This window comes from Labrus mixtus, chromosome 21 (genome assembly GCF_963584025.1).
Source record: "Labrus mixtus chromosome 21, fLabMix1.1, whole genome shotgun sequence".
NCBI lineage: Eukaryota > Metazoa > Chordata > Actinopteri > Labriformes > Labridae > Labrus > Labrus mixtus.
In genome coordinates this window covers 9,729,267-9,749,001 of record NC_083632.1, presented here as the reverse complement: position 1 = coordinate 9,749,001, position 19,735 = coordinate 9,729,267, and the positions used below count along the sequence as shown (strand labels likewise).

The 19,735-nt window shown below is 44.1% G+C and overlaps 1 protein-coding gene across 35 annotated transcripts in view; it reads right to left on the bottom strand.

The window, feature by feature from the left end:
• tcf7l2 (transcription factor 7 like 2) overlaps window positions 1–19,735 on the bottom strand; it is an 88,055-nt gene that overhangs the window by 50,250 nt on the left and 18,070 nt on the right. For 31 of the 35 annotated variants that reach the window (XM_061027837.1, XM_061027841.1, XM_061027822.1 and 28 more), the window contains exon 4: window positions 7,022–7,123. The exons of the other annotated variants lie outside the window; for them this stretch is intronic. In XM_061027837.1, coding sequence (XP_060883820.1) covers window positions 7,022–7,123 — 102 coding nt within the window. The remainder of the gene's footprint in view (window positions 1–7,021; window positions 7,124–19,735) is intronic. 35 annotated transcript variants of the gene reach the window in all.

Here is a 19,735-nt window from a genome sequence, read left to right as displayed (position 1 = left end):
TGGAGAGCTAAAATGTAACTGCTTTAGTTTAAATGATCTTATCTTAAAATAAAAACAAGCACAGCACTTCAATGGTTTAACACTTTTTGCTAGCTTTGACTACACTCTTGTATAGAGCCACACTGTTGTTGTTTGCTAATGTTGCATGATAGTCGACCTGAAGCTTGTTATTTGCCACTCTTGTGTCAGCCATGATAAATATTATTTGTGTAGCTTTTGATTTTGTTGAAGAAGAAATAAGTCTTTTTTTTTTTTTTTTTGGCAGGACACTTTATTATGGTTTGAATTTTGGGAATAGACGGGGAACCGGATGATAACTTGTATCTGCTTTTAATACTGCATCCGAGGTATTTCAGATATTGGTATCAGAACAACTCTAGAGCTGACTGCAGGTCCCCAGTGCGGTGATTCTTTTATATTTTTCTCACTTCACTGTGTTCTAAAATTGAAATTGTGACCTGCCAAGTCTTACTAGCTGTTCAAATACAAGATTCTTCAGAGGATAAGGCATTCAGAGGTTAACTTGGCACATTTGTATCTACTGCCCCTAAGAGCAAAAACTCAGATCTCACATCTCCCTGAAAGATTTCAGGAGATGATAGAGGACAGGAAAGGAAAAAAGAGGAAAAAATAGGGAAAGGGAGTTATTGATTTCCTAAAGAAGAAAGGACATGCTAGTAGAAAGTCTCAGAACATGCACAGAAAGGCAACAGGGCCTGTGGTTTACAAAAGGGCTCCAAAAGCTACTGTGCCGGTCGCTTTCTCTGCACAGAGATCGCTGGGTTCTATTTGTACTTGTGCTTGACCCCGAGGCCAGCCAGATAACTTCTCCAACAGTGAACACTGTGGTTATTGGCGAAACACACACACATACACACACTAACAAATACACATATGTATTATCCTTTTAAATGTGCATGTTCGACATAGAGTCACATGTTCCCTGGGGTATCTTAAGTTCAGCCGGGTTATACAACGGTCAAATACCACAGCAAGGAAAATGTACGACTATTTCCCTGGAGCTACTAACAAAGACACACACACAGAGACAATACAACAAACTGCTATTCACTTTGCTTACAATCACATGGTGTGGAGAGGTTCCATAACTACGTTTTCTGCATATTAAGTCGACAAGTATGACCAAGCATGTGCAAAATGCGGCATTTTGATTCCTGGCCAAACGGCCCTTCCTGGCATTTTAAATCTACCTTTACTTTGAAAGGCTCAGGTTTTCTGTTAAGTCAGTAAAGGAGCAATAAGACTCTTCAGCCGCTGTTGTGGTATTGTTGCTGACTAAGCAGCCAACACTGAGCGGATTGTCTGAGGGAACAAGCGGCAGGCCAGACTGCCGGACAAAGACTGAGGTACTCTCATTTTCATTGTCACAGTTCCCGGGACTGACGCCACGTCTCGACTGGGCCTTGGATTTCGGCCCCGATCTGATGATGCAAGCGTGACCCCTTGAAGAAAAGTCTTGTCTTGAAGACAGAGAGTGACAGTCTGTCTTCAGACATGACACAAGGGTCTCTATTTGAGGTCTGGATTACATATATATGGGCATGGATGATAAGCAAAAGTAAATTGAGATGTATATGTTTTTTAGGAGGAATTTAATCAAGAAACCCCTTAAACATAATAGTCAAAAGTCAAAAATCGCCCAATCCTGGACTATATAATCCTACTCTGCCTCTGGTATTGGCTCATATGTGGTATCCATATCGGCAAGTATGCCCCTCAATGCATCGTATCGGTATCAGAAAGCTATCCGAAAATATCTTAGGAAATAGTGACCAAAACATTATTGAACACTGAGATATGAGCTCTCTCTCTTTTTCTGAAAATGTTAAAGGTGGTTTTGGAGGCAACATGCTCAGAAAGAAGACAAAATAGGGGGTCGGAGGTTATGGAGAAAAGGGTATAAAAAGAAGACAGAAAGAGCTGTTGAAGGTTGACATAAGGCAGAAAAAGCCTCCTAGGTAAAACGTGTGGACAGTGTGTGTGGGTGGTGCTCGCTGACCATGGGGTCGCTCATTAACAGCTGAGGAGGCCAGGCATCCCAGAGTTCTGGGCAATTGTCTGGCTAACCCAGGTGCACGGCCTATTCAGACCACAGGAAGCCCCCTTTATCCCCATTCCTACAAACCGAACAGAGAAGCGGTCAAGGAGGGTGAATGTGATCGCGCCTGTCTTTTCTAACACAAACTGAGAGGTGCAGAATTGTTGGGATCCACAGAGTCATTGTGGCATGTGTTTTCACTTCTAATGGCGTTTCTTTTTTTTCTTTTTTTTTTTTTAACAATATCAAAAAACACGTCAGCTCCTTTCACACAACCTCTTTCCAGCACACACTCTTCAGAGAAACAAGGGAGCCTGAATGGTATGAAATACGCATGTTCAGGAGTTGTAAAAAAGGCTCAGGTGGGAGGTCTTACAGGCAATAAAAATGGCCAGATTCCATCACTTCCTCCACACTAATTACCATACACTTGGAGCAAGTGCCCTCCCTCTCTTCTTCCCTGAGCCCATGCTTCACTACCTCTGACATACACACACAAGCACACGGTGAGGGGCAGTTGGGAAATAGTTAACACTCCAGCCGTCCCCTGCTGCCAGTGAAAGCCCACAAAACAATGGAGACATTGTTCGAGCGGGGCTAGGCTCTAGACTCTAAGGCTGTGTGTGTGTGTGTGTGTGTGTGTGTGTGTGTTTTTGTATATGTGTATATGCACGTGAATGTCAGGAAAGTAGTTTTTGTGTATATGCTCTTAACATTTGCATGTTTCTGCCCCAATTCCTCGAATGGCAAATGAAGAAAAATAAGTAAATGAGTAAAAAATACTTATATACTTAAGTTTAGAGGTTTGACTGTTAGCCTGAGATGGACAAGTTTGCCTGATATTGAAAAAAAAAAATTGATCACATAACTGTAAAAAAGATGATTCACCACCTTTCGATCAAATTCTGTCATAAAATTAGCGACATAAGCCGTGATTGCTCTGTAGTTGATGCTAACCATACACACGTAACGTCATAATGAGTTGTGTTATTTGTGTTTCTAGGTGAATCACTTTCTTCGTAACAGATATGTGCTCGTGGCAAAACACCAGAAAGGAAACCCACAAACTGCTAACTCCGTTTGTCCACCATCTTTAAGCCACTTCCCCGTTCCAAACTATTCTCAAAAACTCTCCCGAGTCCACAATGTCAAACACAACACCATAATAGCAAAGTTGACAAGGCAGATGCTGTTTATAATCTTTCCCTCGAGGGCTGTGTGAGGCACGAAAAATATATATTTCTTCGGGTCTATCCCTCAAAAAAAATACACATCAATCGGGGGGGGGGGGGGAGATAAATATTGAATAACTTTCAGCCAATGGCATAAAAGTTCAGCGGCGGCAGGTTTTGTGGCTGCCTGCGGCGTGGTCAGGCACTTCAAAAGGGTCCTGCGTGGCCCCCTTTGAGGGGCATGGTAAACAGGGGCATACAGCGTGCCCCCAGACAGACCGGCCTGCGTGAGGTCACTTCCTCTTCTCTTGCCCACTCTTCAACCTCGCCACATCACACGAGACCGTCTGCCTGCACCTCCGTCCCCGTCCATCTCTCCTCTCCTCCATCCGTCGACTCAGCCATGACGTTCTATACTAAGCATTATCAACAGACGTCTTTATCTTTCCTATAATCTATCGCTGTCTTCTTTCGGTTTTTTTTTTTACTGTCTCAGGTTCACTCAGGCTTCAGATCACTGCTATCTAGCAGGCCAATCGGTGGCTTCTTATCACTGAAAATGTAGCCTGCGAGCACTCCAGGCAGGAAGAGGTCAAGGTGTCTCTCTGCATTTGCAAACAAAAAGAAACTACTGTTTACAGCCCGATGCATTGATAAGGGGACAATGTCCAGGAACATGTAGGCCGACATCATGGAGTAAAAAAAAAAAAAAGACGAGAAAAGGGAAGCTCGACTGATTGAGTGACATTAGCAGGAGACAGCGTAGGGTTATCGCCGACATTCAGGATTGCTGTCCAAAGTTATCCGTCTTCTCTGTATGTACAACAGCAACTATGATGCAAACCAGGGAAACATTCAATCACACTTCCCCTCACAGTCAGAGGTGGATGCTGGAGCAGGAGGGTAGCAAGCAACAATACAAGCTGCATTTCACATTCAATTTTATCACCGGTGCTAACAGGGAGTTGTGTGGCTATGGAGCGGTGCTGCAATGCCTCTGATCTCACCAGCCAGTGTGTTCCATCAAACAGATCCCACTAAAGGGCTGGGCAACGCGAGCAGCCATATTACAATATATGTTGTGATATTGATCCACGTCTGCACTAACAACAGTATTTGTTTAATCGTGCCTTCTTAGAACTAAAGAGAGTGTAAGATACTCAGTATTTATCGTCAAATCCAGGTGTTTTCTTGCTCCTGCAAAGACACCTCACATAGTATTTTAAATCTGCTCTCATGACATAAAAAGACATTGTCATCTGCCCAACTTTATTTTACACTGTTGCTTGTTCAAAGGCATGCTGTGCCTAAAATGTAACTAAAACCCAATGAGCAGCAGCATAGCATTGTTTTTAAGCATTGTGACCAAAGAATTGATATATGCTTACTATATTTATGAAACTAACCATTGTAACAGAGGATTGGGTCCTTTTTCTGTTACTGCTATGTCATTAAAGAATTGCTGTAATCATCATATTTTGTGTTAAAATGTAGATATGTGGATACAGTACCCTGCACATATTATTGTACTATATGTATAAGGGGGTGCCACAGGGTGTTTTGTTTTGTTTTGTTTTATTTTGTTATATGTATTTTTGTTGGTATGTGTCTACATGTGAGCAAAGACTAATAAAAAACATTGATCACAAGAAAAAAAAAAAAACACATGTTGTTCAAAACACATTTGTTGCTCTTTATTCTGCACTTCAGTCACTCCATTGTGTTGTTTAAAGTAGGTCTGCACTTCAGCAATGTGCAAGCTTATTTTTTCCATCTGTCTGGTTGTCCATCTTTGTTGTTTCAAGTTTGTTTTTTGCCCCACAGCCAGTTTCGGTTTTGTGATGAGATGCTGGTGTTTGTTCAAAGACTGTGAGTGTTGCACGTCTGACTGTTTGTATTACAAAGCTCTGACTGAGTATATTGTGAAATAAAAGCTGCTTGAATGTCTCTTTTTTTTATTTATTTTTTACAAACATAAACCTACACAGACGGACAAAAGTGTTTTTTGTTATAATCAAAGATCATTTTAGCACCCAACTCGTCATAGGGCAGTTTTATTTGAAAAAATATTCAAACGCATACATAAACTGTGCCATGACTTCACTTATGCTTTCTAAAAAGTTGGAGGATTATACGTCAGCACTGTCTCTAACCTTTAAAAGTGAATTATATAGCAGGAGTTGAGGTGGATGTGAGGTGGGAAGTATTTACAGCCACATGACTCATATAAGGATAAAACCTCTCAAGTATTTACCTGCAGCTTTTTTGCTGCCTACAACCAGTTTAATGACTTCATAGGAGTTGGGACGCTTTTCTCAGCATCTCCTAAAATAACAAGAGTACCAAGAGGCCCCTGAACTCTTTGGTATAAAAATAACAGCAGCATTACAGAGAAAGATACGGAGAGCCTATGCTGGGCTTGATGTTTTTTTTATTGTTTTGTTTTTTCAAAATAACACTGTCATCTCTATCTTTTTGTCTTTAAACACAACTTCTGACAAGGTTTCTGTTTCAAATAAACAGCCTTGTCGACTCCTGCTATTTTAAGACGTGCTTAACTTAAACGGGCAGAATACCAAGGAGGCCGAGGCTTGCCAATTTTTGAGTAACTGCTCGGGATGGTATTTATTACAGCCCATAAAAGTAACTGAAGTGATCAAATGTCAAATGTGACTCAGAGGGACGCTGTGTCTCTTGACAGTGTAATTTGTGTGATAAAAAATCATCGCCACCTCCCCGTGTGAGCCGCAGAGCCATGGAGACTACTAACTGCGTTGCTGCAGATAAACAAAAAGGGTCAAGCCGTGTATTATTAGCTTGTGCACTGAACTGTTGCTTTAGGTGGTATTGTATTCATGAGCATACAAACCAGAAGGCTTCTCAGTTTGAAACATGTACTTTTTTTATTTTAATTTCCAGAACAATATCCAAAGACTCCAAAGTAACAAATGTGCCGATATTAGCCGATGGGCATTCATGATCACCTCACTAATTCTGCTCAAACCCCACTCTAATTGATTTTCCTGGCTCGCTAACCCTGTGACCACATAAGTACACCCCCCTATGCTCAACCTTTCGCTGACCTCCTGAAAAGTTGATGCCTTTGGCTAACTGCTAAGTTCAAGCGCTCACTCCGGAGCTGCTGTAGCCTCTCAGATATCGACAAGCCTGGGGTGGACGCTCGTGTTATGTGCACGCACTCTCTCCACATGCCCCTATCGCCGTCCAGCCAACTCCTGACGACTCCTCCAACTCAGTGGATAGGGTAATCAATGCTGTAGGAACGCCCACACTTCGCTCGGAGACGGCACGCTAGCAGCCCAGCATTATCTCATTCTTGTGAAAAAGTTGTCAACATGAGATGAGCGCTCCATTATCATCCAGCTCGGTAAAACTGGGATTAGGGTTATCATTGTCTCTAGGATATCATGTGGCAAGCCTGTCCAAAGAACAACTGCTACACCTGAATCCCGGGCCATTAACTCCATGTAACTTACTGAGAGAGAAAAATCTTGCAGTCATCCAAACGTTTAATATGCACGCACAACAGAGCAACACTGTCTGGAATGGTTTGTGACTATGGTTTAAGGGTAAATGCAAACAAATATGCATTATTCCAGCCAACACAACCATTCATGGGGAATACGGGAGTTCTTTAACACTGAGGATGTTTTCAGGGTGGAAGGAAGAAGGAAAAAGCGGGGTTTATTTGTCTTTCTGTCATGAAGAAAAGGAAGAAGAAGAGCTTGGGAGAAAGAGGAAAAAGTACCGAGCGGAGTTTGTTACTTACAACGATGTGTGCCGGTGATGGGGACCTGGCATCTTTAAGTGCTTGTCTACTTTGAAGACCTCCTTGTTGAACATCTAGCAGGGGCCATTTCATCTGTAGGTACTGAATGGCAGAAAAAGGAAACAGAATGGAAAGAAAGAAAAACAAAACATGTTAACAATGCAGAAACCAAAAACCAAAAAAGGGAACAAATTAAAAGTAAGACAAAAAGAAAAGAAAAAAAAAAAGGGGGGGGAGACAACATTTCTTGACGGGTGTGGAAATCAAAAACATGGAGAAGCAAACAAAGATCTAAAGGCGGATGGAGGATGAGGTGAGGATGGCCTCGAGCATGCATCTGAGAGTCCAGCAGGAGAGCACATAGTAGTTGTGTAAGCCAAACACACAGCACAATAACTCTTCCTTTTTATTGTCAAGTTTTTATAGTGTTCTGAATACAAAAAAATAAAACATGTACCATATATCATTTTTTTGTTTTTTTTTTCCTTTCAGTCCCTTACTTGGAATTCCATTATGTCACTTACTCTGAGTTCGGGGAGGGCAGAGGTTAAGGGTAGTACTGTACACGACTCATGGCTTTAGTATGACCTAATGTCATAAATGTGACTGTTGTCAAACTTTTATTGGAACCCATAAAGAGGTTAAAGCGTGGCGTCTCAGCACGCTCCTCTGGAAGGGTAGACCTCATGTCTGCTTTCATAAATGATTGACTTGGCCTCTATCAGAAGTCTCCCTCTCTTTCTCCCACTCTTGCTCTCACGCACACACACACACACACACACACACACAGTAGGGAAAACAGATAAGCAGAAACAAGAGTCATGAGAAACATCTGTCTGTGAGATATAAACTGGGTGGAGTCCTTTTCATTTGATGACAAGTGCTGTGTTTACTGTTCTACCTGGAATGGTTTACCTTGTATCTCTTCCCTGTTCTCTTCCTCAATCACACAATGAAAAATGATATTTGCTTTTGTAAAAGAATGCTTTGCAAAGACTCAAATAAATATAAAAATATGTGTCCAGTTCTCTGTAGCTATTGACTTGCTTGGCTTTGGCATTGGTACAGGAAGTGGTTATCAATGTCACAGCCACCCTGCATTGGGAAAAGGGGGGCATATTAGCTCAAGCCTTTGGAATGGGTGGTGTAGTCAGAGGTGAAGGGCCTTGACTTTATGAAAACTGGCAACTACTGACAAATGGACACGCAACTAACAAGCATTGGCTTCAATCATAGAGTCAAATATTCACCTGGGGGATCGTTTTTTTGGGGGGGATTTGAATGCAATGAAAATGAGTTCAATTTTAGAAAATCTTAAGTTAACTAATACAACCGATTTGTCACACAGAAACAAATATAAAAAACAGGAACTAAAGGCTTCATAATACGAATGAGGAAAAAGGGCTCATTGATATACCACCTTTGTGGAAAACATATTTCAACCTAAAGGACGAGTCATTAAAAGTAAGACAGGATGAGCTCTTCATTTCCAGAGGCTGCCAAAGTAGAAACCAGATATCCCCCGAATACAGCCTTCTTCATTTTGGCATAAACACAAGAAATATAAACCTCTGAGTGGCTTTTTGAGGTATCCCAATGTGCAAATTCCAAACATTAGGTTGTTGCTTCACTTTAAGATAGCATCTGAATCACATTGAACTACATTTCATGTATGAATGATCATGTGCTTCTGTACAATAATGCTGGCTTTCTCCTAGCAGTAGTGTGGAGATACAGGTACATTAGACGTCTTTGTCCTGCAATCCGGCAAGGGTGGCCGCTAGTTTGTATGCAAGTCTCAGGGCTTGTGTGTGTGTGTGTGTGTGTTAGCTCCACATGTGTGTCAGGGATGGTCAGAGAGTGAGTGTGTCGCGACCCTTCCTGAGACTGTGTCTAAATCAGTGGTAATTAGCGAAGAGTTCACTGTGGGGTGCCTGCCAGTGGTAGACGCTGGAGGGAGTTATTGACTCCATGTCCTCGGTTACAGCCCCTGCAAGGGGGAAAAAAAAACCTTTGCTGCCTGGTGTTTCTCCACAACTACTACTCATTTATGACCCCTAGACAGCTTTAACTACTCAAAAAACTGGGTTTGTTTATGCTTGTTTGTATGTCCTGAGAGTGGAAAAAGGAAAGGTTGTAAAAACTCCAGAGTAGAGGTCTTGTGGGTTTTTATGGACCCCCCACACTGGGTATTAATTGCCATGAAGGGGGGGGGGGGGGGGAGGAGGAGGAGGAGGAGGGGGGGAGTGTTGTAAAAGAGGAGGAAAAGAGTGACAGGGTTGCTGTCATCTATGAGGTAATTCAAGACAGTATCCATGGGTGCCACAAGAGTCTAGAAGACAAGAGCAGCGCTGGAGAGAAAGGGGGTCAAATTGTGAATCCAGTCATGGGAAAGTTCTGCCGTATAGCCTGTGCATATGCACCACATGCTCACATGCAAATATTCGACCACAGCTGCAGCCGGACGAGGGGTCGAACAAGAGGACATTCTGAGTCAGTGGGTAAGGAGCGTGAAGGTGACACCCCCTTAGTGTGGCAGTGGGGTAGAGAGAGAGAGGGAGAGACACTGAAATACGACATAGAGAGGGAGGGCGCCGCAGCGCATGCCCTGACAAGTGGCTCCACTTCAGCCCCGCTATTGCAAATGTTCTCACACACTAATCTCTCCTGCAGGTTTTACAAGCATGCCAAGGAAAACGGAGCCCTGGCAAGCGTTGGGCTTTCCGACCACCCCACCCCCACCCCCACCCCCACCCCCACCCCCACCCCCCTTGCCTCCTTCCTCTTTCGCCCAACCCACCCAGCCTGCCCTGCTAACGGACGCACCGCCTGGGCTCGAGTAGGCTGTGACCTCTGACCCGTCTCGGCTGCTCCAAGCCCCTCCCTGTTACCCACTCTGCGACCTGAAAACTCTCCTGCTATGAGGGGGCCCCCCGGGTAACTCAAGAGCCATTCTGATGTGACAAATTGCTCCGGAGTTCCAGGATAACTCTCTCTTCTCCTCTGTCCCTCTTCCTGCCCTCCTCCTATACACACACACACACACACACACACACACACAAACACTAAGCACCCCCCTCCTACCCCTGCAAGAGACCCAAACCCTCTAAGAGCCACTCACTGGTTGTGCCTCAGCTACGGGTTGTGCAGCAGACGGCTTTTCCTTCTCTCCTCTCTCTTTCACCCCCCTATTCCCCCCTCTCAGTAGCCCGACCCCCCCCCCACCCCCCCCTACCCTGCACCCCTCCTCGCCCAGCCAGCCCCACAATGGGCGCTGAATGACTCAATTGTCTCTGATGAAGTGAACGACAAGGGAGTCCTCTAAATCCTTGCAGAGAGATGAACTCACTCTCACTGTCCCGATTTTTACCCGTCCGCTGCTGCTTTCCCAAAGTCAAGAAGAGGGGTTGATGGTCCACGACTGGGGGTCATTTGTAAGGGCTATGAAAACTATATATTTAACTATAATTATTGCAAACATCATTTATCCTTTTAAGAGATGTCCTCCTGATTCAATTATTTTCTCTCCAGAAACCAATTCCAATAACTAGAATTGATAAGCAACACTGAGTAACTCTTGGATAGCCTTGTTATACATAGTGTACTAAGGTGATTGCTGTCATTTTGCTATCTTTAACAAACATGTAACACCTCAGCAGTCCCATGTACTTTTTGTTTTTAATGGTAAAGGAATGTACATAAAACCTCCTCTGAAGGGGACAAACTAATCTTAGTATGTCATCATCACATTGATTACTCATCGATACCTCACACAGCATTCAAGCCAGTATTGGTTGACACAGACGCTGGTATCTGTATCATAACAACTGTAACAGGTTTTGATTTTTCATTGACTATTGAACAGGTGTGGCATAAGTTTCCCAAACCCCAAATGATTTCTTGCGTGATCAAATATTTAAGTGTTCCACTTGTGCATAAAAGACGCAGTATCGAAACATGCTGGCTGTGCAATAACTGTTTAATTATCTGTGGATGAAGAATCTGCTCCCTGTTTCACCAGTGTGTCTTTTACATGTACTACGGTATGTTCAAGTGAGCTCATTCCACTTGCATGCTGGACCAATCGCACACCTTCGAGAGTGAACGCTTCCACACAAAAGGTTTGGCGTGTTGTGAACTACATGAATGTTAACCTAGATCCGCGCTGCTTGTCACCGCAAGGAAAAAAACACACAAGCTGGGGCCCTGGTCCTGGTGTCACAGCTCATGGCAGAGGGGAAGTAGACTAGAAGCAAAACGGGGGTCATCCTGAGCCCCTAACACATCATCCTCACGTCTACAGCCTGGCTTCCACCAATGCTTTTACTAATTCAACAAGCTGGCAGTGAGGCAATTTGGCTTAAAACACTCCTTCCTGGTACCAGAGCTTAACTCTGATCCTCCCAAAAATAAACCATCTTTTTCCACATCCTATCAAACATTAAACAAAAGTCAATACTTGCTATTGACAAAGAACGGGGGGAGAAGTCTTACTCATAAATGTTTTAGTGTGTATGACCGACAGAAAGTGCAGGATTCTTCTGCTTGTTTCTGGTCAACAAACCAGCTTTTTTTTTTTTTTTTCCATCAAGCCCCCATCTGATGTGTTTATCACATGCGGCCCGGCGACTGGAACAGCAGCCGCCCACACGGCTTGTTCGTTTTGTTTTGGATTAAGAGCAGAGGGCTTCGGACCAATCAAACAAACAGGGCTGCTCATGTGCCAAACACTGCAGCTCCCAAACACTGGTCCAACGGGCAGATGATGAGGAGCACTGGGGCTCCGTCGAGCATTCCAGCCATGTGGGCAATGTGAGAAAGAAGCGAGGGCCACAGAAAGACAGACACGCAGCAGCTTGGGTTTAGAGTCAGCATATGGATGTTGGGTGTTGCTCTAGAGAGTCCAGCAGACTTTTGACCCATCTGTGGCTGCCTCGTTTTGCAGACATGACATGACAGCTCTACACAGGCGTTTGCATACAGCTAACAAATGTACATTTACAGTGACCCACTCCTGACATACTTAACGTGCTTACCCACTCGTTCACACCTGAGCAACGAGGCTCACCCACATTTGAACATCCTCCGGTCGACAGGCCCAGCACCTCCTCTGGGAGAGCGCTCAGAGATGGGATTGACAGCTTGCAGATTATACCAATCAGAGCGCTACTATAAAGAGCTTTATTTAAGTCTGAAATGATCAAGGCTAGTAAGAGGAGCCTATTCAAAGCTCTGAAAGTAAACTGCACAGAGCTTAAAAGATTAGTCCCTCCAGTTTGACTACAATTTTATCCCTTTAAAAACAAGTGCTGAGCATATTGTCTTGATCTGTTGCGGATATTGCCAACAGTTTTTGTCCTTACTTACAAGTTCAAGAGACGATGCAAACAAGTGCTTATACAAACACAGAGTTTGTTAAGCAAAGGACAGTAATTTACTCAAATTAGGGAGCGGAGAATCTTAATTTACCAGAGACCCTGGTAATGAAAGTCCCCTTGGACTAAAATGAAATTAAGTGCCAACTCAGCTGAATGATACATTGACACTCTAGAAGTAGCGAGAGTATTACTGGTCAAACCTGAGAGAAAGTTAGCCCAAACCAGAGGGCCCATCACGGCTTCTTCAGTTCTACTAATGCACATTTTATGAGTAAATATTAAAGAAAAAAAACACCCCACCTGCTCTGATAGCCAGAGGCATTTTGCAACCAGGAAAATAAAAGTAGAATGTGGGAAGGCCTGGGGTTTGTGTGCCCTGGGGCAGGAAAGGGTCCGCTGGGCCCATATTTACTCCAAAGCCAGAACCGCTTGGGGGTTCCACTGGCCCCAACAGCACTGGGGCTGCCGACCTGATCCAAAACCTCCCCTTCCACCTCCTACCCCCACTGCAAACACTCCACTTAAAACTCCTCGCCTCTTTGTCTTGCAGAACAACTAAAGCTGACAATTCCATAGGTCAGAATTTCCTCACATTGGGAACGTACACATGACCTCTTCTTCCAATCATCCCAACTCAGAATTGACTTGCTCCCTAAAATTAGGCAGTGAAAACAGGATTCTAAAACTATGATTGTCTAAAATATCTCAGAAAGTATTATATTCTTGGCAAAAAGGACACGTTTGCTTGTCTTCACCTGATCAGTTTGGGGTCCTTTTTTAAAGACTTATTTCCATAGCATTTCACTTTTATCTGGCCAGTTTTGAAAGTAAATTTGGCTTTCTTTAACATTGGTTCAAGAGATAAGTATGGCTTTTCTTTGACACTGTTTGCTTTTCAAGTGTGGACAAAAAGTCCTGTTCAAACACCAGCTGACTGACGGAAATGTTTCAAAGGATTGCGCAATGCGGACTTGACACATTTTTTTCTTCCATAATAAAAAGAATACAAAATGATCCCGTAGTCAGAAGTCAAGCATAAATGAAGCTCCCCTGTGCTCCCATAATTGAAGCACTTCATCAAATGTATTGGATAATGCTAGACAGTAACAAGAATTACACACCTGGAATCACAAAGTGTGTTCTCAAAGGGAGTGTGAGGGTGACATAATTACAGTCCACATCACACCAACTTCTCAACAAGCCTAAGAAAGTAAACAGTGTTCCACTTCTGACTTTTGCACCCCCTCCCCCTTTCCCACTGTCCCTCTCCCTGTGTCATTAAGAGTATCTCTTGGCTGCTCTATAAATATTGTGGCAGGGTGGGTGAAGGCCAGCAGGAGCTGGCTGGTCTTCCATCAGCCCTGCTAATGAACAGGCGCTCTGGCACCTTTAGCACCAGGCCCTGCTGCAGAATGCTTCTGCTTTCAGGCGCTTCTCCTGCTTCACGGTGCTACACTTGCTGTTCTTCCATCTGAATGATGCTATCTATTTTTTTTTTTCTTTTTCTTTCTGACATTAATGGAACTTGAATCTTGATATGCTTCTGTAATCACCAGGGCAACAAACTTGAGTTTGTATTTGCCTACGTGTTCTTCCCCGCCCCTGTTATTGTTATTATCACAGTTGATTTAACCAACAGAGTGGGTGTATTCACCAATATTCTTCAGTCAAATTCTTTTTCAAGTTTTAATCAGCTGTTCCATTAATAGTACCATTACCCACTGGGACAATAGTTCATCTTATCGTATTAAAAAAAACTTTCAGTATTGCCTTAAATGCAGAGTCAGGATTGGTACCACATGTGGCCAGCAAACAGAAACTGGTTGGGAGAAAGCAGACATCAACTTTGCCAAATTTAACAACAATGAAATCATCATGATTAACAAGTTCCTTATTTTTCCTTAAAAGATTTTCAGTTATCCTGATAGAATATCTTGAAGTACTACCTCGATGGTAACTGGATTTGATGACTAAACCTCAGTCTGTGAGCACACTATTCTTGATTTGTGTCTCATTCTGATATGCCGTACAATCAAATAAGTATAATTATTAATGTTAGTCGGACGAGAATACACAGTTCTGTGGAGTAGACTGGTTGATTGCCAGGCAAAAGATCCAGGTCCTGGACCTTCCTGGTTGCAGTCTCGTACACACTGACCTACTTAGAGGTGAACAGGTATACGCCTGCAGGCCTAGGTGTGTCTGAGCCCCTTACGCAAGACCAGGGCCAGGGAAGGAGAAGAGGTTGGGAAACCGAAACACCCTCTCCATGCTTACCTTTGTTTGCGGGGTAACCAAGGTCTGAGGCGTGGAGGGGAGACTAAAAAAAAAAAACGTGAACAGCAGCTGAGCTCTGCTGACAGAGGAAAGTAGGCTGATTGCAGCGCCCACATTGTGCTGGAGAGTGCGAGTGTTTGGCGCTGCGCTGGAGGAGAGCTGAACGCTGCCCTTGATGTTGGGTGTCTGGTTTTGTTCTGCGAGAGTTCACTATGAATTAGTTAAATGGTAGACTGGATATAAGAAAAGCTATGAAACATGCCTCAGAGGGAGAGAATGTGTACACTCACAGGCTTCACAGAGACTTCCGATATTCTGAAAACACTACACGCTATCACACAATTCCACCTACGCACATTCATCAATCAGAAACAGCACTATGTGGAAGGCATCACACACACACACACACATACCAACAGGCAATTAATCTCCACAAACGCATCATACGCAGCCAACAAACACTATTTTGCACTTACTCACACACCTTCAAGCACTTCAGCCTCCATATTCATGAGGCCTGCTCCCTCAGCAGAACTAAAACTTAAGATTCTAAGGGTTTTTAATTTAAATCTCAAATATGGTTTTAGGTTATAGATTTGTTACCCAATCACCTCGGCTCATTCTTTATCTTTAAGCTATCCTATTTGGGATTCCAAAAGCCTCAACCCAACATGTCATTGTTGTTGTAAATGATGGTATTTACAGTGATATGCTTGAAGGAGAGAGAAAAGAGAATTCCCACACAGGCAATTACATGCACACTCACACAGTGGGGTACTGCCGCTTTGCCACAGTGGCTTAATGAATAAATAAGTAATAAGGGCTTGGTTATTGTGGCTCATTAAAATGGGAGATGCTTCCATGACAAAAAAAAAGACCTGAGGAGGGTCAGGGGAGGCAGCTGTGTGGCCCCTCTGTCCCTCCATAACCTGACTGCATGCCCCCAGTACTCACCTCCAAATCAACTCTGTCAGCGATGCACACACACACACCACACACACCACACACACCACACACACACCCCACACACACACACACACACACACACACAGTGCTCCCACCTTTCTCTGACACAGACGCATCTTCATGAATACACACACCTGCAAGCGCTGACTCTTAGAATTAAGAAACACACACAAACATACCTCTCTCATGGTTAATTACCACTTAGCTCAATCACATGGTGATCAGTCCATGAGAGCCGCCCTCCTACCCACACACACACCCCCCCTCCTCCTCCTCCTCCTCCTCCTCCCCAACGACACAAACAGCAGCACACATGCCAATTATTGATGAATCTTTAATACAGCGTTTTACAAAGTCTACATCTCATTTCCTACCACTGAGCAGGTGATTACTTCTCAAACAGGACAAGAAACATAAATGGGGAAAACAGCTTTAGCGTCACAAAACTCTGCATGCATATTGAGAAAGCTGAAATTAGTTTCAGGTAAAATCATCGCAGGGTCGAAATAAAGTGGCCCCATCATTTAAAGAAGAACGCAAACTTTTATTTTTTTTTTACTCCTCCTGCCTTGCATCAATGGCTAGCTATCTATAAAACCCCCGCACAAAAATCCCACGCCGCGATAACATGTCAATAATGAGCTGAGGCCATCTATTGATCAGCTTAATTTTGCATCTATTAGCTAGGGAACGGCTTGCTCCGGGGGCGAGGGAAGCCAGGCGCTAACACGCACCGACAGGCTGGATGGAGATCATTACAACTGATGTTCACACACACGCTGTGATTGACATGGAGATAAGGCAGGGGAGAGCCCGGGCTCGCACGCCTCCCCGCACACTAAGCTAATGATACACCAAACGTGTGCTTGGTGTGTGTACGGCAGTGTGTGTGTGTGTGTGTGTGTGTGTATGATAGAGAGCGTCTATCTAGAAAGAGAGTTGGAGCAGGATTAAAAAAAAAATAAGAGAAAAAGAGGAGAAGAAAAGCAGGCCACACGCCTTTGCTAATTGGCACAGTCAGACAGGGAAGCTCATAAAAGAGGGAAAAAGCATTTAGTGGAGCACCTCGGCTTTCGGGATCGCCTTATCAAGTCGGTGTCATTTAAATAGCAATGACTACTCCACAGAAAAGCCCGGCTTTGACCTGGAATGCATAGCGTCAGCTGATGCTTCCTTAATTACGAGAGTTTGCATACCAAACTCAGCTGAGGCATTCATTATAAAGATGGTTGTTTTCCTGTGATTGTATGATTGCAAGAGCTATATGCCCCTATGTCAACACAGCAACCAAAGAAAGAGCAGAAAGAAGGTGTCGCTTTCTTTTTGAGCATTTCGGTTTTTTTTCCACACTCAAAAGAAAGATGTAAAAGTGCAAAGGATGGATCCATACAGAGAGAAAACAATATGGTGTAATGCTCTTTTCCTCCTGATAGATTACCTATCCACCAACGCTGCACCATAGGGCCTGACTTTGGCATTGATGCAACCAGCTGCAATATTGGATGCCGCATGTCATTCACACATAGAGGGGAAGAAGAAAAAAAAAAAAAAAAAAGAGACAGGGAAGGGGCCGGGTGCTGGAACTGCACCTCTTACCACACCATCAAAAACGAGAGGACTGAATCTTTGTGTACACCTCTGTATGTGTGTGTTTTTACAGGGGAAGGTTCTGTTTTAAGTCAGATAGGTTCTGTGGAGGTGAGGTCAGATGCACACCAAAAAAGAAAAAAACCCTTGGCTACAAACTGTGTGTTTTTGTCAGCTGAGGGATGCAGCGAAGGGATCTAGGGAGCAGCGGGAGGAGGGAAGTGAGGGAGGTGTGTGGGGAGGGGGGGGGAGACGAGAGAGAGGAGGAGAGAGGAAAAAAAAAAAAAAGCCCTCAGCCAAGCCATCAAGTTGAACATTGAACTTCACAGTAGTAGCTGCCTTTCTATGCCTCTCCTTTTGATGTTACCTCCAAAGCAAAGGATCAAAGGCTTGGAGTGTGGCGTGGGGAAGTCCCAAGCTCTTAGCCTGCCAGCCTGTGATATATGCAAAAGTCTACGCCAAAAGAGAGAGAGAGTGGGGCAGAGGAAAAAGAGAGTGAGAGCAAAAATAAAAGAGGAAGCTTGCATGGAATGTGGCTAAATAGTATGTTTGGGTCTAATGAATGACAAGAGGATGATGCAATCAGTCGGCTGGTTACAGTATGAAGTCGAGAGGGAGAAAGTGCACACACACGAGTTTTAGAGGATGGATTCTCAGAGAAGGCCAAGCTTACAGGCGGAGGGGGGGGGGGGTGTGCTGGCAATGTTTGTTGCCCTCACAACGTCCCCTCCTCATCCCCCCCCCCCCCATTCAACCAGCAACATGGGACAGCCACTCCCCCCTCCTCCCCTCCACTTCCACTTCCACCTCACACCAACCCCCAGCGCCTCTCCAACATCAAGGGTTGGAGAGGCTGTGTCGTCTCGACATAAATATACAGAGTGCCGTTAAAGGGAGGACTTCAGTAAACAGTGTGTGCACAGATCCTGGTTGTGTCTCTCTGGAGCACAAACACACACACACACACACACAACAACACACACTCACAACGTGGGCTCAGCTGGGCCAAAGAGGGGAGCAGAGGTGTGCTAAACTTGACAAATCTCTACGAGACAAACACACACACACACACTAAAACGCACACACGCAAACTCACACACCCTTTCCCCAAGGCTGTAGGATTAAGAGGTCCAGCTGGCTGACAGCAAGCCCTTCCTTCCCACGTATCCCGTCGATCTAACTCTCCCCCCCCCCCCCCCCCCCCCCACCCCACCCTCCCACCGCAGCCCCTCCCACACCCCCAACCACTACCCTCCTAAGGTCTGCCAGCCATCCAGCATGCTGAGCATGCCAGGAGGACACACCTGAATTTGACATCGATCCGCCTCAAGTCCGTTTCACCTCAATTTGTCAATTGTGCATTTAAAACAACAGAGAAGAAAAAACACTCCCTCTGAACAGGAAACCAGGATTTTTGGATGAGCATGGAGTCAAAACTTTTGTGGAGCCAGCACACAATAGAAGACTTCCTTTCATCTGCCCCATCAGTGTGGATTATTCATCCATACAGTCCTTGGTCGATGCTACTGGTTGTTTTTTTCACGTTACAGATTCATTTACAGTCCAGACTTTGAGAGATGGAGGATGAAGTAGGAGAGGATGAAGCATGTAGGGAGAGAAAGTGAGATAGTAGTAGATAGAGTTTAGATAGAGATCTGCAGAATAGAGTAGGAGGACCACCCCCCCCCCACCCCCACCCCCTCCCCGTCTCAACAGCTGCCAGGTCACTTTACGAATGTCTGCATGAAAATATGCAGCAGGGTGTTGTTCGAGTGTTATATCATTTTGTCGACAGGGAAGTATGTGCATTTAAATGTTCAAGAAAATAAGCATTCGGTATTCCAATATGTGAGATGACTTGTTTGGATAGGAGAGTTTGGATTATGTTACTTGAATGGATACAGCACATTCCGTCTGCTAGCATGCATCGAGGCCTGAAAGGAACAATGATGCAACGAAGAGGCAGTCCAGACAGGAAGATGAACTGAGAGTCTGAATGATACTGGATTTTTGAGTCAGATACCAAAAATAATATCCTTTAAAGAACCCTTAACCTTGAAAAGCCAAAGAGTGGAGAACTAAGAAAATGTTCAGTTAAAAACACTTGAATGAGTACAGTTCAAATCTTCTATTTTAGTGGTTAGCTAACTGAGGAGCCTTATTGTTAACGATGTAGGCTACTGAAATGATCAAACCCCACTTGTAACAATTATCAAATTACAATGAAAACAACCATTTGAGCTTACAAAACGTGGCACAAGCAGGTGTATGTCTAAATGGAGAGGTATATTTATCGGTAGATCCTTGCATTGGCTATAAAGAACTTTTTAAAAAGTTCAAATGGGTTGCAAAATTTACGTTGACTTCCCTTACTATACCCTCCAAAGGAGAGTTTTTGTGTTTCTAAAACTGGTTACAGGAATGACAGTTTTCTCCTAAAAAAGAGGAGGCTGTGTTCACTAAGTTTGACCGGGGGATTCCAAAACTACAGCGTCAACATTTTGAA